At 48.7% G+C, this 25,241-nt stretch overlaps 1 protein-coding gene across 2 annotated transcripts; it reads left to right on the forward strand.

Annotated features, from left to right (window-relative positions):
* Window positions 1–15,375: 15,375 nt before the first annotated feature.
* On the forward strand, window positions 15,376–23,803 carry DYNLRB1 (dynein light chain roadblock-type 1). 2 transcript variants are annotated; one of them, XM_075347585.1, is made up of 4 exons: window positions 15,376–15,516; window positions 21,020–21,095; window positions 22,114–22,281; window positions 23,338–23,803. In XM_075347585.1, exons 1-4 carry the CDS (start codon window positions 15,514–15,516, stop codon window positions 23,379–23,381), a joined length of 291 nt encoding a protein of 96 aa, XP_075203700.1. In that variant the 5' UTR covers window positions 15,376–15,513; the 3' UTR covers window positions 23,382–23,803. The 2 variants fall into 2 exon arrangements, with proteins under 2 accessions (XP_075203700.1, XP_075203699.1); XM_075347584.1 differs by lacking the exon at window positions 15,376–15,516 and adding an exon at window positions 15,605–15,673.
* The last annotated feature ends 1,438 nt before the right edge of the window (window positions 23,804–25,241 follow it).

Below are 25,241 nucleotides of genomic sequence, written 5' to 3' on the forward strand. Positions count from 1 at the left end.
AACAGTCACACCTATCCTAAAGAAACCTTCCCTCGATCCAACCTCTACTACCAGCTACCGCCCCATATCACTACTCCCACTTGCCTCAAAACTCCTGGAACAGCATGTCCATGCTGAACTTTCCTCCCACCTCTCCTCTAACGCTCTCTTTGACAACCTACAGTCCGGCTTCCGTCCACATCACTCCACCGAAACTGCCCTGACTAAAATCACAAATGACTTGCTTACTGCCAAAGCGAACAAGCACTTCTCTATACTCCTACTCCTAGACCTGTCCTCAGCCTTCGATACCGTTGACCACTCCCTCCTATTACAGACCCTCTCTTCCCTTGGTGTCAGAGACCTCGCCCTCTCTTGGATCTCTTCATACCTCTCAAATCGCACTTTTAGTGTCTCCCACTCCCACACAACCTCTTCATCCCACCATCTCTCTGTTGGCGTCCCTCAAGGCTCTGTCCTAGGACCCCTACTTTTCTCTATCTACACATTTGGCCTGGGACAACTCATAAAGTCCCATGGCTTCCAATACCACCTATATGCCGACGACACCCAGATCTACCTCTCTGGCCCAGATGCCACATCTCTGCTGTCCAAAATCCCGAAATGTCTATCTGCTATATCCTCCTTCTTCTCCTCTCGCTTCCTAAAGCTCAATGTGGCCAAAACTGAACTAATCATCTTTCCTCCGTCTCACCTACACTCTCCACCTGATCTATCTATTACAATAAATAACACCACGCTCTCGCCAGTACCCAAAGTTCGCTGCCTCGGAGTGACCTTTGACTCTGCCTTATCCTTCATACCACACATCCAATCCCTCACCACCTCCTGCCGTCTTCAACTCAAAAATATTTCCAGAATCCGCCCTTTCCTCAATTTGCAATCAACTAAAATGCTAGTGCATGCCCTCATAATCTCCCGCCTCGACTACTGTAACATCCTCCTCTGTGGCCTCCCTGCCAACACGCTTGCCCCTCTCCAGTCCATCCTTAACTCTGCTGCCCGACTTATCCACCTCTCTCCTCAATACCACCCCGCTTCTCCCCTCTGCATGTCCCTCCACTGGCTTCCAATCTTCCACCGTATCCAATTCAAACTTCTAACACTGACCTACAAAGCTGTGCATAATCTTTCCCCTCCGTACATCTCCGAACTACTCTCCCACTACACTCCAACACGTCACCTCCGGTCCTCCCAAGATCTCCTCCTCTCCTCCTCTCTCATTCGCTCCTCACACAACCGACTCCAAGACTTCTCCCGAGCATCCCCAGTCTCCTGGAACTCGCTGCCTCAACACGTCAGACTATCCCCTACCCTTGCAAACTTCAAACGGAACCTGAAAACGCACCTGTTCCGAAATGCCTACAATCTACAATGAACTCGCTGCCGCCCGACCACCGTGCGGAGCTGCCGCCCGACCACCGTGCGGAGCTGCCGCCCGACCACCGTGCGGAGCTGCCGCCCGACCACCGTGCGGAGCTGCCGCCCGACCACCGTGCGGAGCTGCCGCCCGACCACCGTGCGGAGCTGCCGCCTGACCTACACCCCACCTATTGTCTCCTCCCCATAATCCTATAGAATGTAAGCCCGCAAGGGTAGGGCCCTCTTCCCTCTGTACTAGTCTGTCTACTGTAACTTGTATACGTATTTTGTATGTAACCCCCTTCTCATGTACAGCACCATGGAATTAATGGTGCTCTATAAATAAATAATAATAATAATAATAGCTGACGTAGCGAACATTATCGCTACGGCAGCTTCACACGCACTTACCTGCCCTGCGCCGTCGCTCTGGCCGGCGACCCGCCACCTTCCTAAGGGGGCGTGTGCGGCGTCACAGCGACGTCACACGGCAGGCGGCCAATAGAAGCGGAGGGGCGGAGATGAGCGGGACGTAAACATCCCGCCCACCTCCTTTCTTCCGCATAGCCGGAGGACGCAGGTAAGGAGATGTTCCTCGCTCCTGCAGCTTCACACGCAGCGATGTATGCTGCCGCAGGAACGAGGAACAACATCATATCTCCTATTGGTGCGACATTATGAAACTGTCCGACGCTACACAGATCACCGATTTATGACACTTTTGCGATCGTTTATCAGCGCATCTAGGCTTTACATGTTGCGGCGTCGTTACTGGCGATGGATGTGCGTCACTTTCGATTTGACCCCGACGATGTCGCAGTTGCAATGTCCCAGCGTGCAAAGTACCCCATAGCATTTCATCTCACTCACAGATTACAGTTCAATTTAAAAGCTCAAAGCGTTTTTCCTAAAATATGATGCCAACTCTCAATGGGAACCCTCCTCCCCCCATCATCCTAAGGACCGGGCACTGTATTTAATAGAGGTGCACACGTTTATCATCTTTCCATTCATTGTTTAAAGGGCTGCAAGAGAAAGCTGAGCAACTGCACTGTGGATTGTTGGATCCCCAGCAAATCTGTAAATTATCCCTTATCCTATAGAGAATAACCCTAGAGGCTCGCTCACACGAATGTATAAATACGGTCGAGTGCTATCTGATGTTTTATCGAATAACACTCAGACCAATGATATACTACATGCAGTGCAAATCTGTGGCGTTTTTTTTATGGTGATTTGGCATGAGAAATCTATCACTGCATTCTGCCATTGGCAGCTTATATTGGAAAGCGTGCACCCATTCAAGTCTATGGGTGCATGAAAAACATCGGGCTGTACTCGAATGTCATATGAGTGTAGTCTGATATATGCGGAGACAAAGGAGAAGATGGAGAAATTACGTTCTCCATCTTCACTGCACCTGTGCTTCGATTAACGCACGTGAGAGAATCGAAGCACAGTATAATGACACTCGGTCACGTTCGCAACAGAGTTGAGTGTCATTTGCATATCACATCCGATTCTCACACATGACAATCTTCGGATGCTATATAATAGTGTGACCCCGACCTTAAAGGGAATCTGACAGCTGGATCATCATCTATAAACTAATTATATGGCTGCAACTTGTCACATAAGGCTAAGATTACATGCCCAGTAATCATCCGTTAGAACGGATCCATCAGCAATCCGCTGGTTAAATAAGTTCTGCAAACACAACTTTTTTTATCCGTTTTAAATAACTGATTTCAGCTGAATCTGTTTTTTTTTTTTCTTCATTGAAGTCTATGGAAAATGGATCCATTAACAGATTGCCATCTATCTTCTGTTTTTCTTGCATTTGTAATGGATCTGTCTTTTCCTGCTGGATCAGTTTCAAATTGAAGATAAATAGCAATCGGTTAACTGATCTGTTTTCTATAGACTTCAATGGTTTCATAAAAAAAATCAGCTGAAATCAGTTATTTAAAAACGTACAAAAAAAGGTTCTGTCTGGACAACTTTATTGCCAACGGATTGCTGCTGGATCCGTTCCAACAGACTATTACTGGACGTGATCTTGGCCTTAGGCCAGAGTCACACTTGCGAGTGCCTTGCGTGTAACTCGTGCGAGTCTCTGATTGCATCACCCGTCACTGACTCACTCTCTCCTCACAGGAGCGGGTCGGTTGCATGTATCTCTATGCAGCTGAGACGCTCCTGTCCGGAGAGTGTGCGGCTGTGACGGGTGATGCAATCAGACACTCGCACGAGTTACACGCAAGGCACTCACAAGTGAGACTCTGGCCTAAGGCTAAGTACGGGCAGCCCCATTATGTGGGATAGTTTTACAGCATATAGAGTTGTTCTTCGTTTCAAACCTCTTTCACTGTACAGTATATCCAAAGCACCCCGACTAGTTGAAAATGCGAGGAGCATTCCTGCCCGTCTGCTACTACCCACTAAGGCAGAACTGAGATACCTGACCCGGAATCACTTTCTTCTCCTAGAATTTTGCATCCTGTTAATGCTAGTGAATGCCATGACCATGTGCAATGGACCTCTACCTCTATGATGAGATGCAGGGAGAATAAAGTTAATTTTACCCAGGTGTCCACTTTCAGTACAGCAGCCGAGCACCTTCATAGCACTATTAACCTGCAGATTACTCCTATATCTGCAGGAGAAGTGTTATTCAACCTGACAGGGTTTGTTTAAATACTTACATTTGGGCCTCAACTCCACTTGTGTTTTGCACGGACGAGTGCGATCTGATAAAACATTGGACTGCACTCGCACCAGTGTAAAACTATGGGGCAGTGTCCATCTGCAATTGATTTCTCATGCCATAGCGGCCTGAGAAATGAATCGCAGCATGCTGCGTTTGACAGCGAGTCTCGGCTCACGCACCTCCATACAGGACTATGGGAGAGTGTGAAATAACGCACTGCACATGCAAGTCAGCCGAGTGCACTGCGATGTACGCAGAGACAGGCAGAGGAGGAAATGGGGAGAAAGTGCCTCCCTCTTCTCCGCAGCTGTGACCCGATCACAGGATCGCATCACAGTCGCATGCCCCTCGGCTGATGCATGCAGCAGGGCGTCATTAGCATATTACTTCCATTGCTCTCGCATCTGAAATCATGCGCAAGTGGAACCGAGGTCTTAGGCTGCAATGATAGTCTTCTGAGAGAATTGGCCATATTATAGTAATGAAATTCGCTCAGTCTGATCAGGGCATGAGGCGAGTGTCAGTTTACTGGGATCAGATCGCATGAGAGAATTGGAGCACAGGTAAGGAGTGCACAGAAAACTATATATTTTTCCATCTTCTCTGTTATGTATCTGCATAAGACTACATTCCCTCAATGAACGTTTTCAATGTGTGCACTTTTTTTAACTTGTGTTATCTCATTTCTGATGTTGCAGGGTTTCGGTTTTTGTCTCTTTTGGTTTTTCATGTTTTAAATAAAGCTGCTTTGTTTTTGAAACTTCCTGGTATTTGACTTAAGCAAAACTTCATTGACATTCTTACATGCATTTTTGATGCGTTTCAGCCACGGAAATATACTAAAAACACATGAGTAGTGTTGTTTTGTTTTTAACCTATGTATTTTCTGCATCTTTTTCAAGTCTATAGGAAAAATCCACACATAAAACTCAGTATACCCGTGAGAGGAATTGACATGATGCAGATTGGAAAACTACTGTAGGTCAGTTTAGACTATGTTCACACAGGGCTTTTTGGTATGTTTTTGCAGCATTTTTTAGCTGCGGATTTGCCTTCGTTTTATGCAAATCCATGCTAATAAAATGCTGCTTTTTACAGTGCCAGAAAAGTCTATGACATTTCTGAAATCTCATGCATATATACACAAACACCTGCAGATTTTTTTCCTGACTGTTTTGTCAAATACCTGCGTTTTTGCTGCAGATTTGAAAGAATGAGCATGTCAATTCTTTGCAGCGTTTTTTGCAACTTTTTTTCATTGATGCAACCCGTTTTGTACAAAACAAAACGCATCAAACGCACCAAAAAACGCAGATGACTCAAAGGAGATTTCCTGCCACAAGATCAGGTTTTCGTCAGGGGAAAAAAAACTTATCAAAATAGCCCTGTGTGAACATTGCCTTATGCACCTTAAAAAAAAAAGAAGCACAGTGGTCAGATTTCTAGAAATCCATCTACTCTGCTGGAACTGTAAGGGTATGTTCACATAGGGCTTTTTTGTTAAGTTTTTTTTCCTGATCAAAACCTGATCTTGTGGCAGAAAATCTCCTTTGAGTCGTCTACGTTTTTGGTTCGTTTTTTTCTAAAAAATGGGTTGTATCAGTTAAAAAACGCTGCAGAGAATTGACATGCTCATGTTTTGAAATCTGCAGCCAAAACACAGGTATTTGACAAAACAGTCAGGAAAAAAATCTGCAGGTGTTTGTGTGTGTGTGCATGAGATTTCAGAAATCTCAAAGACTTTGTTGGGACTGTAATAAGCAGCGTTTTAGTAGCATAGATTTGTGGAGCACCCCATGGGGCCTGGGGGGATACTCGTCGCCGGGCCGGTGAAGCGTCAGGGGGATGTCACGGGTGGCCTGCCCGGTTACGGTACCCCGAGGTGTTCACGGAAGGGATGGTTGGGATGGAGAGGATGAGGGTAGTAGTGGATGAGCGTCAGGAGGATTGTCTCGTGACGCCACCTGCGGTACGTGGCCATGGATTAGCCGCCGCTGCTGTCACTGTCCTCTGGGGCGGATGGTTGTTGTAGCAAAGATTGTTATGCTCCCCACAGGTGGAGCGGGCCCTGGGGGGGATGATAAGGGGATTAGTGGCCGTTGGTGCCAGCAAGAACTGGCTGACACAGTCTCTGCGGTTCAAGGTTTCTTTACTCACAGTCCGGTTGCCACCCCTGGAGTATCGGTCACCGCTGTGCTGGGCCCCAGTCGATCCCGAGGAATTCGAGGTCACCACCGGTGTTCCCAATGTTGGTCCTTTCTGGTTGGGGTCCCTGCAATCCCGGTGTGTGGAATGTGGAATGGGCTGTGGGTATTTCCTGCACTCTCCGCAGACTTTGCAAGTGTTTTCCTATGGCGAACGGGCAGAAGAAAAAAAAAATTGCAGATCAGCACTGCCCCATAGTATAACATAGCGCGATCCAATAAAACATCGAAGAGCCCTCGGCCATGTTATACACTCGTGTGATCAAGCCCTTAGACTTTGGGGTTAATACAATGATCATAAATAGGAGGCATATGAATCTCTTCTATGGGTGAATCCTGATGACAAATTCCTTTAAAGACGTGGATGCAATCAGGGCCGCCATCAGGGCATTACTACTGTGACTCCTGTAGGGGGCCCGGTGAGCAGAAGCCAGGAGGGGGGCCCCCGCTGACAGCCCGGGCACCTCCCCTTTCATTCATCTGCTCACCGGGCCCCAAGGGCAGGGGCCACCATTAGGGCAATGATGGGGGCCCGGGCCATTCATAGAGAGCTGCCACCTCTCTTCCTGCTCTGCAGATCAGGACAGGAAATGCACCGGACCACAACGGAGGCTGCAGGAGCCGAGAAAGTGAAGGACCTGTAAATTCAGGACATTCCATGTCAGCTGACTAATCATGTGCATATATATATATATATATATATATATATATATATATATATTACTGTGTGTAACATGGGGGTGCGGCAGCCTGTGTGTGTGTACAGGCTGTGTGTAACATGGGGGTGCTGCAGCATGTGTATGTATAATGTGTACAGGCTGTGTGTAATATGGGAGTGCTGCAGCGTGTGTGTATATATGTGTACAGGCTGTGTAATACGGGGGTTGCAGCAGGCTGTGTGTGATATGGGGGTGCGCATGTGTGTGTGTATACAGGCTGTGTGAGATAGGAGGGGCAGGGCATGTGTGATATGTATGTGCATAATATATAGATATATTTATTATAGTTTTTCAAAGAGTGGCGGCAGGACAGTGGAAGGTTTGAGGGGTGGAGGCGGGGCTGGGGTGGAGCCTGGGCGGAGTCTCAAGGGGGCCCAAAAATTAAATTTTGCCAGTATGGGGCCCTGAAATTCCTAGTGGCGGCCCTGGATGCAATTGACTATATTTGCGGCATTGCTCTTAACCATGGCTGACTCCCTGCCCAACAACCGCTGTGTAGCCAGCTTTGGTTATTTTTTAATAAATATTAAAACTTATTATCTGGGTTTCAATGGCAGCGCTGTTTGTGATCGCTGGTCTAAGATTTCAAGATTTGTGTCCTATAACATTTGCTATTGAATGACACCCAAATATATATATATATATATATATATATATATATATATATATATATATATATATATATATATATATATATATATATATATATATATATATATATATATGTATATGTATGTATGTATGTATGTATATATATATATATATATATATATATAATATATATATATATATATATATATATATATATAATTTTATTTTTTTTAAATCCTGTTTGGGTTCTTTAATGTTTAACAGAGCCTGGTTCTGGAAGGTTTGTGCCCTACTGCCTGTTGCCAATAGGACGTGGGACGTGACCGGCCATTTCTGTAACGCCCCGGCTAAGTGATGACCTAAGTACAGTGATTGACACATGAATACTCATGCAGTGGCTGTATGCACACTGCAGGGGCGTACTGGCCCACCAGGAGGTCGGGAGAACCCCCAGTGGGCCCCTGCTATTGATGGCCATGCCCCCTAGGCCCCGCCCCCCCTACCCCCCCTTGGGCCCCTATAGATATGTGTGAGAGGCCCTCCCCCGGCCGGTAATTTCACTAATCATATCGGCACATTGCCGATATGATTAGTGACAATCCCATTCCCTCTGCAGCGGCAAGCAGGGAGAGCGATCTCCCCTGCTCTGCCTGCTGTCACTGTCAATGCTGCGCGGCTCTGACTCATCTGCGCAGCCAGCGACACTGCAGGAGGAAGCAGTCTCAGAGTGATGACTGCTTCCTTCCTGTGCAGGTGCTGGCAGGATCGCGCTGCGGAGGACGGACCCGGCGTCGCCCCAGGCCTGGCTGCAGGAGGAACAGCACGTGAGTATAGGGTGCGGGGGCCCAGGGGGGTGTACGGGGGCCCAGGGGGGCAAGCAGGGGCCCGAGGGGGGATGGGCGGTTGGGCATGTGGAGACTGTGGGCAATCAGATCAGTAACATTAACCCTTATTCCATCGAAATGTCTGCACAGTCAGGGGTGGGATTCAGCCGGTTCTGTCCGGTTCTGGAGAACCGGTTGTTAAAATAGCAGCCGGTTCCCAGAACCGTCAAGAAACTGCTCCAGCGATCCGGTTCCCTGTATTCATTTGTGTTAGTGTCTCTTTAAGACACTGACACAAATGAATCCCTGTACCTCCGTATGCGCCACACTTCCGGGTTCAGTGGACCCTGACCCGGCGTGCAGCGACGTGCTGACGCTGCAGAGGTCACGGCAGTGTGGGGAGGTAGCTCCTCCTCCTGCCTTCTGTCAGCGTCAGGCCCTGTGCGCACTAGACGTTTTTAGCGGCGTTTTTTACCGCGTTTTTTTGCTGAAAACTATGTGACATTGCTTCCCCAGCAATGTCTATGGGTTTTCAGAAGTGCTGTCCGCACACAGCGCTTTTTTGTAGCTGCGTTTTTGTGGTGACCACAAAAACGCAGCATGTCAATTATTTCTGCGTTTTTCACTGCGTTTTCCACCCATTGAGTTCAATGAGATGTTCAAAAACCCAATGAAAAACGCAAATTGCAAATATAGCTGCGTTTCTATCACTAAAAACGCGGCTCTAAACGCAAGGGGTGGGTAGTACAGTGACGTGTACAGTAAGAGGAATTCTTCTGTTGGTAAACACAGAAGTGTGAATCCTCCCGGTACCGGCACCGCCGCTTCCATCTCCCGTCCTGTGCCATGTCCGCTCCCGTGCGGCGCCATGTAGGGCAGGAGATGGAAGCAGCTGCGAAGTCAAAAGTGAACAGTAGAGAAAAAAATGTCATACTCACCTGTCTGCAGTCTCCCGGTGCCATGCCCGCTCCCAGCTCCTGTCCCGGTACCACCACCCCTGCTCCGGCTGTGTGCAGACGGCCGGGACACCTCCGATAGCTGCAGGACCTGGCCCTGATCACCTGATGGAATCAGCTGACAGTGACAGTGGTGACGCCGGCTTTTTACTACCCGGCCGGCTAAACTATCAGCTGATGCCGTCAGGAGACTTCATCAGCTGATTACCGCCGGGTCCTGCATTGATCAGTCTGACAGGAGTCTGCACTGAAGTGTGTATTTTTTTTATTTTTTTTTTTGCACTGATGCATCAGCTGATTGTATAAACAGCCTTTATAGAATCAGCTGCTGTGTCATGGAATTCACATCCTTGATTCTGACACATCATCAGATCAGTTTGCCTTCCAGCAAACCGATCAGAGGATATTGGATCCGGATTGGACGGCGCGGGACCCTTGACCCAGGATTACTGCGGAGGGGGGTTCTTTATTTCAATAAAGATGGAGTCACTAATTGTGTTGTGTTTTATTTCTAATAAAAATATTTTTCTGTGTGTTGTTTTTTTTTTTTATCTTTACTAGAAATTCATGGTGGCCATGTCTAATATTGGCGTGACATCATGAATTTCGGGCTTAGGGCCAGTTGATAATATACAGCTAGCCCTAACCCCATTATTACCCAGCGAGCCACCCGACATCAGGGCAGCTGGTAGAGTTGGATACAGCGCCAGAAGATGGCGCTTCTATGAAAGCGCCATTTTCTGGTGTGGCTGCGGACTGCAATTCGCAGAGGGGGTGCCCAGAAAGCTTGGGCACCCTGCACTGTGGATTCCAATCCCCAGCCGCCTAGTTGTACCTGGCAGGACTCAAAAATTGGGCAAAGCCCACGTCATTTTTTTTTTTAATTATTTAATGAAATTCATGAAATAAAAAAAAAAAAGGGCTTCTCTATATTTTTGGTTCCCAGCCGGGTACAAATAGGCAGGTGGGGGTTGGGGGCAGCCCATAGCTGCCTGCTGTACCTGGCTAGCATACAAAAATATGGCGAAGCCCACGTCATTTCTTTGGAGGGCAAAAAACTCCTGCATACAGTCCTCGATGGAGCATGCTGAGCCTTGTGGTTCTGCAGCTGCTGTCTGCTCTCCTGCATACACTAGTGGAGAATGAAGAACATATTGACGAAGGAAATGACATCAGACCTTTTTTTTCAACAATCTTTAATGGCATTGTTCACTGATAAAAAAAAACGCATAAAAAAAGCAGTGAGCAAAAACGCAGCCAAAAACGCACAAAAAACGCAGTGTGAAAAAAACACCTAGTGTGCACATACCCTTAGTGTGCAGAGAGCCTCGGAGGACGGAAGACAGAGGAGAGGCCATCGGTGCTTGGAGCAGGTAAGCACTCAGTGAGCCGAAGATGCAGGGAGAGGGCCCACACAAGATAGCAGCTATATTGGGAGAGGGGCCACATTAAGATGGCAGCTATATGTGACTATGGGGAGAGGCCACATAAGATGGGAGCTATATGTGGCTATATAGGGAGAGGGGCCACATTAAGATGGCAGCTATATGTGGCTATATGGGGAGAGGCCACATAAGATGGCAGCTATATGTGGCTATATGGGGAGAGGGGCCACATTAAGATGGCAGCTATATGTGGCTATATGGGGAGAGGCCACATAAGATGGGAGCTATATGTGGCTATATGGGGAGAGGGGCCACCTTAAGATGGCAGCTATATTTGGCTATATGGGGAGAGGAGTCACATTAAGATGGCAGCTATATGGGGACAGGAGCCGCATTAAGGCTATGTGCGCACGTTGCGTACTTCACTGCAGAAATTTCTGCAGCGATCTGAAGAGCACACGTGCTCTTTAAATCGCTGCAGAAATGTCCGTAGTGAAAAATAAAAAAAAAGCCGATTCCATGCGCTCTGCCTGCAGCTCCTGCCATAGACAGAGCAGGAGCTGCCGGCAAAGCGCAGGAAAGAAGTGACATGTCACTTCTTTTTACGCAGCGCTTCGGCAGTAGCCGAAGCGCTGCGCTCTTAAACGCCACGTGCGCACGGCCCCTGCACAATCTCCATAGACTGTGCAGGGGACGCAGGACGCATGCAGTTACGCTGCGCTACAAAGCGCAGTGTAACTGCATGTATTTACGCAATGTGCGCACATACCCTAAGATGGCAGCTATATGGGAAGAGGGGCCACATAAGATGGGAGCTATATTTGGCTATAGGGGGAGAGGAGCCGCATTAAGATGGCAGCTATATGTGGCTATATGGGGACAGGAGCTGCATTAAGATGGCAGCTATATGGGGAGAGGGGCCACATAAGATGGGAGCTATATGGGAAAAGGAGCACATGGGATGTGATCTGCTGGGGAAAGAGGCCATAATGGGATGGGATCTGCAGGGGGAAAGAGGCCATAATGGGATGGGATCTGCAGGGGGAAAGAGGCCATAATGGGATGGGATCTGCAGGGGGAAAGAGGCCATAATGGGATGGGATCTGCAGGGGAAAAGAGGCCATAATGGGATGGGATCTGCAGGTTGAAAGAGGCCATAATGGGATGGGATCTGCAGGGGGAAAGAGGCCATAATGGGATGGGATCTGCAGGGGGAAAGAGGCCATAATGGGATGGGATCTGCAGGGGGAAAGAGGCCATAATGGGATGGGATCTGCAGGGGGAAAGAGGCCATAATGGGATGGGATCTGCAGGGGGAAAGAGGCCATAATGGGATGGGATCTGCAGGCGGAAAGAGGCCATAATGGGATGGGATCTGCAGGGGAAAGAGGCCATAATGGGTTGGGATTTGCAGGGGAAAGAGGCCATAATGGGATGGGATCTGCAGGGGGAAAGAGGCCATAATGGGATGGGATCTGCAGGGGAAAAGAGGCCATAATGGGATGGGATCTGCAGGTTGAAAGAGGCCATAATGGGATGGGATCTGCAGGGGGAAAGAGGCCATAATGGGATGGGATCTGCAGGGGGAAAGAGGCCATAATGGGATGGGATCTGCAGGGGGAAAGAGGCCATAATGGGATGGGATCTGCAGGGGGAAAGAGGCCATAATGGGATGGGATCTGCAGGGGGAAAGAGGCCATAATGGGATGGGATCTGCAGGGGGAAAGAGGCCATAATGGGATGGGATCTGCAGGGGGAAAGAGGCCATAATGGGTTGGGATTTGCAGGGGAAAGAGGCCATAATGGGATGGGATCTGCAGGGGAAAAGAGGCCATAATGGGATGAGATCTGCAGGGGAAAAGAGGCCATAATGGGATGAGATCTGTATGGGGAAGGTCGTCCATTCCAATTTTAGCAGGGCTCCTTTAGTAATAATTTTTAAAAACTGTAGAAAAATCATTTAATACAATAAGGCTATGTGCGCACGTTGCGTACAGTCACTGCAGAATTTTCTGCAGCGATCTGAAGAGCACACATGCGCTTCAAATCGCTGCAGAAAATGTCCGTAGAGGAAAAAAAAAAAGCCGATTCCATGCGCTTTGCCTGCAGCTCCTGCCATAGACAGAGCAGGAGCTGCCGGCAAAGCGCACGGAAGAAGTGACATGTCACTTCTAGAACGCAGCGCTTCGGGAAGCGCTGCGCTCTAAGACGCCACGTGCGCACGGCCCCTGCACAATCTTCATAGACTGTGCAGGGGACGCATGACGCATGCAGTTACGCTGCGCTACAAAGCGCAGTGTAACTGCATGTATTTACGCAATGTGCGCACATACCCTAAGATGGCAGCTATATGGGGAGAGGGGCCACATAAGATGGGAGCTATATTTGGCTATAGGGGGAGAGGAGCTGCATTAAGATGGCAGCTATATGGGGAGAGGGGCCACATAAGATGGGAGCTATATGGGAAAAGGAGCACATGGGATGTGATCTGCTGGGGAAAGAGGCCATAATGGGATGGGATCTGCAGGGGGAAAGAGGCCATAATGGGATGGGATCTGCAGGGGGAAAGAGGCCATAATGGGATGGGATCTGCAGGGGGAAAGAGGCCATAATGGGATGGGATCTGCAGGGGGAAAGAGGCCATAATGGGATGGGATCTGCAGGGGAAAAGAGGCCATAATGGGATGGGATCTGCAGGTTGAAAGAGGCCATAATGGGATGGGATCTGCAGGGGGAAAGAGGCCATAATGGGATGGGATCTGCAGGGGGAAAGAGGCCATAATGGGATGGGATCTGCAGGGGGAAAGAGGCCATAATGGGATGGGATCTGCAGGGGGAAAGAGGCCATAATGGGATGGGATCTGCAGGGGGAAAGAGGCCATAATGGGATGGGATCTGCAGGCGGAAAGAGGCCATAATGGGATGGGATCTGCAGGGGAAAGAGGCCATAATGGGTTGGGATTTGCAGGGGAAAGAGGCCATAATGGGATGGGATCTGCAGGGGGAAAGAGGCCATAATGGGATGGGATCTGCAGGGGAAAAGAGGCCATAATGGGATGGGATCTGCAGGTTGAAAGAGGCCATAATGGGATGGGATCTGCAGGGGGAAAGAGGCCATAATGGGATGGGATCTGCAGGGGGAAAGAGGCCATAATGGGATGGGATCTGCAGGGGGAAAGAGGCCATAATGGGATGGGATCTGCAGGGGGAAAGAGGCCATAATGGGATGGGATCTGCAGGGGGAAAGAGGCCATAATGGGATGGGATCTGCAGGGGGAAAGAGGCCATAATGGGATGGGATCTGCAGGGGGAAAGAGGCCATAATGGGATGGGATCTGCAGGGGGAAAGAGGCCATAATGGGTTGGGATTTGCAGGGGAAAGAGGCCATAATGGGATGGGATCTGCAGGGGAAAAGAGGCCATAATGGGATGGGATCTGCAGGGGAAAAGAGGCCATAATGGGATGGGATCTGCAGGGGAAAAGAGGCCATAATGGGATGAGATCTGTATGGGGAAGGTCGTCCATTCCAATTTTAGCAGGGCTCCTTTAGTAATAATTTTTAAAAACTGTAGAAAAATCATTTAATACAATAAGGCTATGTGCGCACGTTGCGTACAGTCACTGCAGAATTTTCTGCAGCGATCTGAAGAGCACACATGCGCTTCAAATCGCTGCAGAAAATGTCCGTAGAGGAAAAAAAAAAAAGCCGATTCCATGCGCTTTGCCTGCAGCTCCTGCCATAGACAGAGCAGGAGCTGCCGGCAAAGCGCACGGAAGAAGTGACATGTCACTTCTAGAACGCAGCGCTTCGGGAAGCGCTGCGCTCTAAGACGCCACGTGCGCACGGCCCCTGCACAATCTCCATAGACTGTGCAGGGGACGCAGGACGCATGCAGTTACGCTGCGCTACAAAGCGCAGCGTAACTGCATGTATTTACGCAACGTGCGCACATAGCCTTAGACTGACAGTGACTGGAACATCTGATGCTGGACAGGAGAGGAAGGGGAAGGAGATTTTACTTTAAATTACTTGTATTTTTTGGTTGAGGAAATTGCGTGAAAATGGGTGTGGCTAACAGAAAGGGTGTGGTTTTCAAATGGGCGGGGTTTACAGAGAACTATATACAGTATGGTAACTGCATGGTGCTTGTGGGCCCCAAGATTGATTTTTCCTGGTGGGCCCCAGGTACTCCAGTCCGCCGCTGTGCACACAGTGCGTTTTTGCTTGCAGATTGTCAGAGATTCACAGGGAAATCCTTATTCTGAAGTGCTGTGCACATATTAAGGATTGTTTCCTTGCAGAAAAAAACCCCTGCATTCTGTCCATTCTTTCTGCGATTTTACCATTGAAAGCAATTAAAAACATGTTTTTGCCACCGCTTTTGCATATAGCCTAAGCATGGAGCCGACCATATCTCAGCACTCGTGTTTCCGCGGCCATCTTTGAGTCGCAAGTGACTACATAATTGGTTGCCATAGACATCGCGTTATAATGCCCTGAAACAGTCTACACCCAAACATCTGGGATTAGAAACCGAAATATTGAGGCCATTTTCTCAATGCCCACTGCGCCTGCGCCTTGGCTTCAACAATATGGCTCCCGCGGTCGGAGACTTCATGTTCTAGTATCTGGGCGTTTCCTGAGCTACAGTCAGCTCCAGTGTCGGAGGAACAAATGAGGGCTTGGCCGCCGGGTGACGCTGGTCTCTGCGCAGGCGCATTGTATTGTAGTGACAGCGGAACTCAGGAACGGCGGACACTATGGTGAGTGATGCCCTGGACCGGGGTATGGTCTGTGCAGCAGCACTGGGCCTGGTACCGAGCACCCGGGAGAAAGGTTACCGGGAGATGACGTCAGCGCCATCACATGACATCATTAGCTGTCGATGTGATATCAGATCCCTGTATTCTGCAAGTGCAGGTGTGACGTGAACATACTGTACAGGGGTCTCTGCAGGGCAGTGACCAGGAATGTGTCCATCATTATCCACCACTCATGGTACAGGCCCATTGTGAGAAGGGGGAGAGCAGCTGTCAGGATGGGTAGCTGTGGCAACACAGGGCTGACAGGAGGGGTAGTGGCAGCAGCACAGGTCTGGCAAAATGGGTAGTGGCAGCAACACAGGTCTGGCAAAATGGGTAGTGGCAGCAACACAGGTCTGGCAAAATGGGTAGTGGCAGCAACACAGGTCTGGCAAAATGGGTAGTGGCAGCAACACAGGTCTGGCAAAATGGGTAGTGGCAGCAACACAGGTCTGGCAAAATGGGTAGTGGCAGCAACACAGGTCTGGCAAAATGGGTAGTGGCAGCAACACAGGTCTGGCAAAATGGGTAGTGGCGGCAACGCAGGTCTGGCAGGATGGGTAGTGGCAGCAACACAGGTCTGTCATAATGGGTAGTGGTGGTAGCGCAGGTCTGGCAGGATGGGTAGTGACTGCAACGCATGTCTGGCAGGATGGGTAGTTGCGGCAACGCATGTCTGGCAGGATGGGTAGTGTCGGCAACGCATGTCTGGCAGGATGGGTAGTGTCGGCAACGCATGTCTGGCAGGATGGGTAGTGTCGGCAACGCATGTCTGGCAGGATGGGTAGTGTCGGCAGTGCAGGTCTCGTATGATGGGTCTGGCAGGATGGGCAGTGCTTGGCCCCTTCCCTCTCCCTGTAGGCTTATTAGATATGTCTCTGGGCAGCGCACAGACCCCTTTGATTGTATCGCTGGGCAACATGTCAATACGTATAACTGTGTGATATCAGGAATTTGTCTCGTCAGTGTAATTGGGCCTTGTCGTCACTGGTGTTGCCGTCCTCCCTGGTAGAGGATACATCTACAGATTGCAGTTTCACAGTAAAATTTTCATAAATAGCAAGTAGGAAAAAGGTGCAGGGAATACATTAGCTCCACCAATGTAAAAAAAAAGTGTCAGTCACCGTACACATACAAAGCCTTTACCGTGTGTCCTCACCCGAGAGCAAGGGGTCAGGGGCTCCATGCCAAATCCAATGACGCCCACAAAAATGCTCCAAAATCCACAACTATTTCCAGTAGACAATCAGGAAAGGTATATAAGAAACCAGCGAAGTGTATGGGAAAGAGGCTCGTGCTTAGGATGAGGAATTCTAGATACAGTATATCACAAAAGTGAGTACACCCCTCACATTTTTATAAATATTTTATTATATCTTTTAATGGGACAACACTGAGGATCTGACACTTGGATACAATGTAAAGTAGTCAGTGTACAGCTTGTATAACAGTGTAAATGTGGTATGCCCTCCAAATAACTCAACACACAGCCACTAACGTCTAAATCGCTGGCAACAAAAGTGATTACACTTCTAAGTGAAATTGGCTAAATTTGTGCCCAAAGTGTCAATATTTTGTGTGACCACCATTATTTTCAAGCACTGCTTAAACTGTTTTGCACATGGAGTTTACTAGAGCTTCACAGGAGCCACTGGAACCTCCTCCATTCTCCATGATGGCATCATGGACCTGGTGGATGTTAGAGAACTTGCGCTCCTCCACCTTCTGTTTGAGGATGCACCACAGATTCTCAATGGGGTTTAGGTCTGGAGACATGCTTGGCCAGTCCAGGACCTTTACCCTAAGTTTCTGTAGCAAGTCAGTGGTTGTCTTTGAGGTGTGTTTGGGGACATTATCATGTTGGAATGTGAAGGCAAGCGATCATGCTCTGCTTCAGTGGGTCACAATATATGTTGGCATTCATTGTTCCCGCACTGAACTGTAGCTCCCTACAGCAGGGAGCACTCATGCATCACCAAACCATGACACTCCCACCACCATGCTTGACTGTAGGCAAGACACACTTATCTTTGTACTCCTCGCCTGGTTGCTGCCACACACATTGACACCTTCTTAATCAAATAAGTTTATCTTTGTCTCGTCAGACCACAGGACATGGCTTTAGTAATCCATGTCCTTAGTCTGCTTGTCTTCAGCAAACTGTTTACGGGCTTTCTTCTGCATCCTCTTTAGAGGAGGCTTCCTTCTGGGACCGACAGCCATGCAGACCAATTTAATACAGTGTGCGGTGTATACCCTGAGCACTGACAGGCTGACCCACACCCCTTTATCCTCTGCAGCAATGCTGGCAGTACTCCTATGTCTATTTTGAAAAGATAACCTCTGGATATGACGGTGAGCAAATGCTCTCAACTTCTTTGGTCGTCCAAGGTGAGGCCTGTTCTGAGTGGAATCTGTCTTGTTAAACCACTGTATGGTCTTGGCCACTGTGCTGCAGATCAGTTTCACAGTGCTGGCAATCTTATATAACCTAGGTTATCTTTATGTAGAGCAATAATTAATTATTTTTTTTTCAGATATTTAGAGAATTCTTTGCCGGGAGGAGCCATGTTGAACATCCAGTGACCAGCATGAGTGTGTGAGAGATAACACCAAATGTAACACACCTGCTCCCCATTCACACCTGAGACCTTGTAATATTAATGAGTCACATGACACCGTGGAGGGAAAATGGCTAATTGGACACCATTTTGCCATTTTCCCTTAGGGGTGTACTCACTTTTGTTGCCAGCGGTTTAGACATTAATGGCTGAGTGTTATTTAGAGGGAACACCAAATGTACACTGACTACTTTACATTGTATCAAAGTGTCAGATCGGCAGTGTTGTCCCATGAAAAGATATAATAAAATGTTTACAAAAATGTGAGGGGTGTACTCACTTTTGTGATATTTTTGCATCTAGGGGGGCTAATAATCTGCTGACTCCCAGTGAGTGTCCCACCTATTTAATCTCCGCCATATACTGGCGCAGACACAGGTCTGATTACAAATGGGACTATAGTAGCCCCACGCATTTTGGGTGTAGCATCTCCATTTTTAGGAGCACACCATAATAAAGCGGTTACATTCTTTGTGTTCTTCTGCTGAAGAGAGAAACTACTTATGAAATGTGTGTTGTTTTACTTCTAAATGGTCCAGGGTTATGTTATACTAGAAGGTTGCCCGATTCTAACGTATCGGGTAGTCTAGAATGTGTATGTAGGTTAGCAGATTGAATAATATAATCAGCAAGTCTTGAATAATGATGGTTCATTTCTTGCTCGTTGGTCTCCCGCTGTGCAGCACGCATCGGCGTATTTGACAGTGAGAGACCAACGATCTGAATGGGCAGGGAGCCGGCGTACACTGGTAACCATGTTACACAATTGGGTAACTATGCAAAGCGCTTTGCTTAGTTACCCGATGTGTACCATGGTTACCAGCGTACGCCGGCTCAAGCACACATGTGCCGGGAGCCGGGGGTAAGGTGGTAACCATGGTACACATTGGGTAACTAACGAAAGCGCTTTCCATAGTTACAGGATTGTGTACCATTTGTTACCAGCGTACGTCGGTAAGCTGATAATCATGGTACACATTGGGTAACTATGCAAAGCGACAGTGCTGGTTTATTTTTTGCTTGTTGGTCTCCTGCTGTGCAGCACGCATCGGCGTGTTTGACAGTGGGAGACCAATGATCTGAATGGGCAGAGAGCCGGGGTAAGCTAGTAACCATGGTACCATGGTACACATCGGGTAACTATGCAAAGTGGTTTCCATAGTTACCCAATGTGTACACTGGTTAACAGCGTACGCCGGCTCCGGCACACGTGTGCCGAGAGTCGGGGTAAGCTAGTAACCATGTTACACATTGGGTAACTAAGCAAAGCGGTTTCTATAGTTACCCGATGTGTACCATGGATACCAGCGTGCTCCGGCACACGTGTGCCGGGAGCCGGGGTAAGCTAGTGGTTTCACACATCCGGCTTTTCTTGACTTTGACGGATGCTGCGCGCCCCAGAGAAAATATGGGTCTTTTTAATAAAAATATTCTCTATATTTACTTCTCTCCAGCGATGCTGTCTCCGGCTCTGCTGCCTCCCGCTCCTTATCGCCGTTCATTATACTCAATGAATATTCAGTGCCCTGAGGAGCTGAAAGCAGGAATAGCGCTGGGGACTTCAGTGCCGGGGACCGCATCGCTGGGTGAGTGTACAGCAGAGTATGTGTGTGTGTGTGTGTATGTACATGCATGCATGTGCGCTATGTGTGTATGCGCACGGTGTATCCATGTGTCTGCTGTGTGTGTATACATGCATGGGCGCTGTGTGTATGCGCTCGGTGTATCCATGTGTGTCTGCTGTGTGTGTGTATATACATGCATGTGCGCTGTGTGTATGCGCACGGTGTATCCATGTGTCTGCTGTGTGTGTATACATGCATGGGCGCTGTGTGTATGCGCTCGGTGTATCCATGTGTGTCTGCTGTGTGTGTGTATATACATGCATGTGCGCTGTGTGTATGCGCCCAGTGTATCCATGTGTGTCTGCTATGTGTGTATATGTGCTCAGTGTGTGTATACATGCATGTGTGCTATGTGTGTATGCGTCGGTATATCCATGTGTGTCTGCTATGTGTGTGTGTGTGTGTAACCGTACACTGTACAGGACAGTGGCTGCGCCGCAACTTCCTGGTCACATGAAAACACGTGATCGGAGGTTGTCGCACGGCAACTGTAGTGTACACAGTTCACGGGAGCGCGCCGGATGCGACAAAGTGGAGAAAGGGTAAGCGACAGTGCTGACGTGTGCCGGGAGCCGGGGTAAGCTAGTAACCATCTTACATATCGGTAACTAAGGAAAGCGGTTTCTATAGTTACCCGATGTGTACTATGGATAACAGCCTACGCCAGCTCCGGCACACGTGTGCTAGTGGCTTTTCTCCTCTTTGTCTTGCGGTGTGGGCTTCGGGTGCTGCAGCAGTCACCTGGGTGTCGGGCGTCTCCGTGTGGGTTCGGGGAATGCGTGCGGGGGGACGGGGCCAGCGCGACCATCCAATGCGTGAGGGGGCGGGGCCTGGCCAAGCGTCCAATGCGTACAGGGTGCTGGGGCAAGCGGCCAATCCATGGGGGGGCGGGGCCAGGGCGAGCCGAGCGGCCAATCCGTGCTGGGGGGGCGGGGCCATGCCAAGCCCAGCGGCAAATCCGCTAGTTGTCACCGTAAGGACACAATTTTGGAGCAAGACAGACAGACAGACAGAATAAGGCAATTATATATATATAGATGAGGGAAGACCATAACAGGAAAGGTCACCGGGAATCAGGGGTTTTAGCCTTTTGCCCCCTTTGAGTGTCGATGTGAGCCCACTGTGTTACTTCTTTCCAGCTCGCTGATTTTGCAGGAGGAAACCTGATGTTCACCGCTGTAAATCTAGTAGACTCATTTTCTTTCTTTTATTTTACAGGCAGACGTAGAGGAAACATTAAAGAGGATTCAGAGCCAGAAAGGTGTACAGGGAATTATAATTGTCAACTCAGAAGGTGAGTGCAGACCTGTCATTAAAGGGGCGGCCACTTTATCTGCACTTTGACTTGTGGTTGGGACATAATCTTGCGGCACTTGGGAATATAGAAGATTGCAGGTTCTCCGCATGTCCATAAAATGGCTGTGTGTGGAATGCACGTGTGGGAGAAAAACGAGGGGTGCATCTTAAAATCCGAATATAGCTTACCGGGAGGTGGAGAATTGGCGCGAGGGCTGTGCGGCCGGCCGCCTCCCTCTGTGCGGCCGGCCGCCTCCCTCTGTGCGGCCGGCCGCCTCCCTCTGTGCGGCCGGCCGCCTTCCTCCGCGGGCTGCAGTGTCTGTGTGGATCAGGGCGGTGCGGCAGGTGTTCTAGATGCTCTGGCTTCAAATTATGGCACCCAGAGTCGGCGCATGCGCAGATGGAGCTATCAGCTCAAAATCTTGTTATTGAGCTGAGAGCTCAATCTGTGCACTCGCCGCTCCGGGCGCCATTTCTTTGAAGCCCACACCGCCGAAAGAGCATTTGGGACACCCGCAGTACCGCCCTGCTCCACACTGCCAGCACAGACCCCACCGCTGCCAACACAGACCCCACAGCTGCCAGAACGTACTCCACCAGCACCGCCCCTGCCTCTTGTGATTATGCTCCGCTGCTGCCCCCACTCCGGTAAGACAACACCAGACGGACCCCCTTTTTTATTTTTGTTTTAAAAAATGTATCTCTAAATTTGGGGTGCGTCTTATGAAACTAAAAAATACGGTGTATTGTGGGTATCCCATCTCCCTCCTGACTGAGATGTAGGGGGAGATTGGGCATGTTGGAATTCAACATGTCTTATCATTTGTCCCCATAGGGTAAGGCTTAATTCTCTCCCCATTGAAACAAGCAGGGGCTGAGACCCCATGTGCAGGGTGTTCAGGAATAGCTGAGAGCTGAGCTACCTTTTTGCCTTAATCTATCTAAGCTGTATGACCATTCTAAATTGTTTTGACTTTCATACACTATTTCTTCTTCTTTCTTTCCTTTATTTCCAGGAATTCCCATAAAGAGCACAATGGATAATGCCACCACTGCACAATATGCAGGTCTAATGCATCAATTAGTGATGAAGGCCAGGAGTTCAGTGCGGGATATTGACCCCCAGAATGATCTGACTTTCCTCCGGGTCCGATCTAAGAAGAATGAGATAATGATTGCTCCAGGTATTGTTACAGTATTAGAAAATTCACACAGTGTGTGTCACCAGGGCTTGCCTGCAGAGCTGGCAGTCACTGTGTGCCAGTTTAAAGGGAACCTGTCAGGTGATTTATACTGCCAAAACCCTGGGGAGCATAAATGAGAGCTTGGATGATCTATTGCAGTCTGCTATGCTTTTCTCTGAGACCGTAGCATTTGAGAGAGAAAAAATAGTTGGAAAAACTTGAGCCAGGAGGGATATGTCTAGTCGGACGCTGCCAAACTGTTTCTGTTTCTCCCCGCTCTGGTATAGTTGATTCTCCCCGCTCTGGTATAGTTGATTCTCCCCGCTCTGGTATAGTTGATTGACAGGTCTCTCCTAATGTTCATATGTAAGAGAGACCTGTCAGTCAACTGGAGCTGAGTGGGGAGAAGCCGGCTGTGAAACGCGTCAGTCATCCAGTCAGTTCTCCGAAGCACTACAGCGTTTGAGAGACTATACCTGGCTCCTATCGTGCACCCAGGCTCTGTGGTTTGGGTATCATGGATCATATGACAGGTTCCCTTTAAGTCACCATCACACTGTCGCCTACCCTATTTTATTGGATGCATTATGTTCTTTAACACAAAAGCAAAGAAAATGGAGGCTGAATGTCCTTTCTGTGTGTGGAAAAGAAAACAAGAATCATTTTGACTGTTTTTTGAAGATGGTGTGCTGGATTTTCCATGTCTGCATCGACCATCCTATGTACCTACTAGCTTATGCCTACTAGGTCAGACTGTGATAACTAGGCTTTCCTACACTCAGGGCAAAGAGTCAGTCCCTGCCCTAACCCTATATCTACATAACCTAGCCAAGTGGCTTCTTGGTGCCCGTTGAGCCTCCCTCCACTCCCTGCAATGCCTTTTGATTAGTTCATCTTTATAAATGCCATCAATGAAGGGTTTGCCCTTATCCATCCATCTTGCTGAATGTAGATCCATCTATGGTATGTCATCCTTGTAACTCCACGTTCTTCGCTGCTTGTAGACATCAGACATTACTCTATAATCTTACTTTCTTCACCTTTTTGTATTTTCAGATAAAGACTACATATTAGTTGTGATCCAGCAGCCTTCAGAGTGATCCGTCCGCCAGATCCCGACCTTCCTAGATATTCCTCCATGTTGTTTTGGACTTGGTGTCATGCTGGAGTTGCAGGATGAAGGTTTAGAAGTCCAGATCGTACCCATTCTCTGCGTATCTATTGCCTGCCCTCCTGGATAACGCTGCAAAGAGAGCCCCGATACACTAAGCACTATGCCCTGGTGTCCCCTTGTAGCCGGACCCTTCTAGAACGCTGCCCCCCTAAGGATTATATTGTTTACGGACTGTAACCCTATTAGTGTAATAATCCATGAATTCTCGTCTTCTGTGCTCGTTCAGGGCCATTATTGCATTGTAAACTGTTTTATTTGTAAACCTTTTTGCTAAGCGATTGCATTGATTTTTCACCAGTAACGGCAACCAGTGTATTATTTAATCTGGATAAAACTTAAATAACTGTTCTTGTTTGGTCCTATGTGTTGGTTTATTGGCAGTCTTCATGTTACTTAATCATCTTTTATTACTCAAATACATATAAAATAAATAAAAATGAAGCACATCGAAGGCCAGAGTCACACTTGCAAGTGACTCATGCATGACTTGCGCGAGTCTCGCATCGCATCACCCGGCACGGCTGCACACTCTCCGGACAGGAGCATCTCGGCTACATAGAAATACATGCAGTCAATCTGCTCCTGTCCGGAGAGTGTGCAGCCGTGCCGGGTGATGCGATGCGAGACTCGCGCAAGTCATGCATGAGTCAATTGCAAGTGTGACTCCGGCCTAAGACAAAAACATCCATACGCAGGGCGATTGCTTATATGATCGTTGACAGCTGCCAGACAGGTAATTGGGTGCGGCCAGTTCAATACACACATGATTCATTTGTATGTAATCTGTAGGGGTTAACAAGGAGCGTTGGCTTTGTTCTTACCTGAATTGAGCAGCTTTGTCAGGGTTTATACATCACTTACGATTGGGGTCCAACAAGCTTGGATCAGATTTGTTGTTTGACAGATTTTGTGGACAACTGGTTTCAGGTATGAATCCATATGGGTGATTCATTTCATTGCACATATTAGAATATAGTATCTTCCCATTTACAATGAGAAAATCCGGCTGTTACGCTCATTGAAAGGCGGCGAGCGTCCAGGGGTGGACCCACTGGACCATGCACCGGACTCCCTTGAGGAAGTGACCAGCAGCGAACCCCTATACAGGGACTGTGCGCCTCTTCCACCACAAGGCCTAAATGTACGGTGGCCAGAGACCAGAGGGGGTAGTCTCTTACAGATGGATATAGTAACAACATCCAGGACTGGAGTCCGAGATATAGCGACACCAAGGTGGAGGTAGAGACGACACTGCACAGACAAGTAGGTTTGGATGAGACAGCACTGTGGTGTAGGCTCAGGTGACGTGACAATCAGGAGGTGGCTCAGATGGATGATACTGCGGTCAAGGCACTGATGTGACGTCACACAAGCGATGAAGGTGATGACACTAGGACGAGACAGCGGTTAGTAACTTGGGACAGGTACAGGGATTAGACACTATAACAACTGGGGACCTGAGAACTAGCAACGCACTAATGGCAACGTTGCTCAGGCGCCTCCAGTTAGGGGGAGGGGGCGAACTAAAATACCCTTTAGGTAACAGGTGACCACTGAAGTCCCTTCCAGGTAATGGGATGCTACCACTTTAAGAAAGGGGGCATGGCCACGCGCGCACCCTATGATCACTTACTGAACACCTGCATGTGGCCTGGAAGCAGGAAAAAGCTGCAGCAGACTCTGGAGCAGAGTGCATGACCCGGGAGTGTGAGAAGACCACGGCAGGACCTGAATCAGGAGAGGAGGCTGCATAGCCACGGGGCAGGTGAGAGGAAGGACGCCGGAG

The sequence above is a fragment of the Anomaloglossus baeobatrachus genome, chromosome 5, assembly GCF_048569485.1.
Source record: "Anomaloglossus baeobatrachus isolate aAnoBae1 chromosome 5, aAnoBae1.hap1, whole genome shotgun sequence".
In the NCBI taxonomy this organism is placed as follows: domain Eukaryota; kingdom Metazoa; phylum Chordata; class Amphibia; order Anura; family Aromobatidae; genus Anomaloglossus; species Anomaloglossus baeobatrachus.

Excerpts from the sequence above, each read along its gene's own strand:
- DYNLRB1 (XM_075347584.1), top strand. The coding sequence starts at position 15,620 with ATGACATCATTAGCTGTCGATGTGATATCAGATCCCTGTATTCTGCAA. Across the intron at positions 15,674-21,019 it reads CCTGTATTCTGCAAGTGCAG|GCAGACGTAGAGGAAACATT; the intron begins GTGTGACGTGAA and ends TTTATTTTACAG. Across the intron at positions 21,096-22,113 it reads TATAATTGTCAACTCAGAAG|GAATTCCCATAAAGAGCACA; the intron begins GTGAGTGCAGAC and ends CTTTATTTCCAG.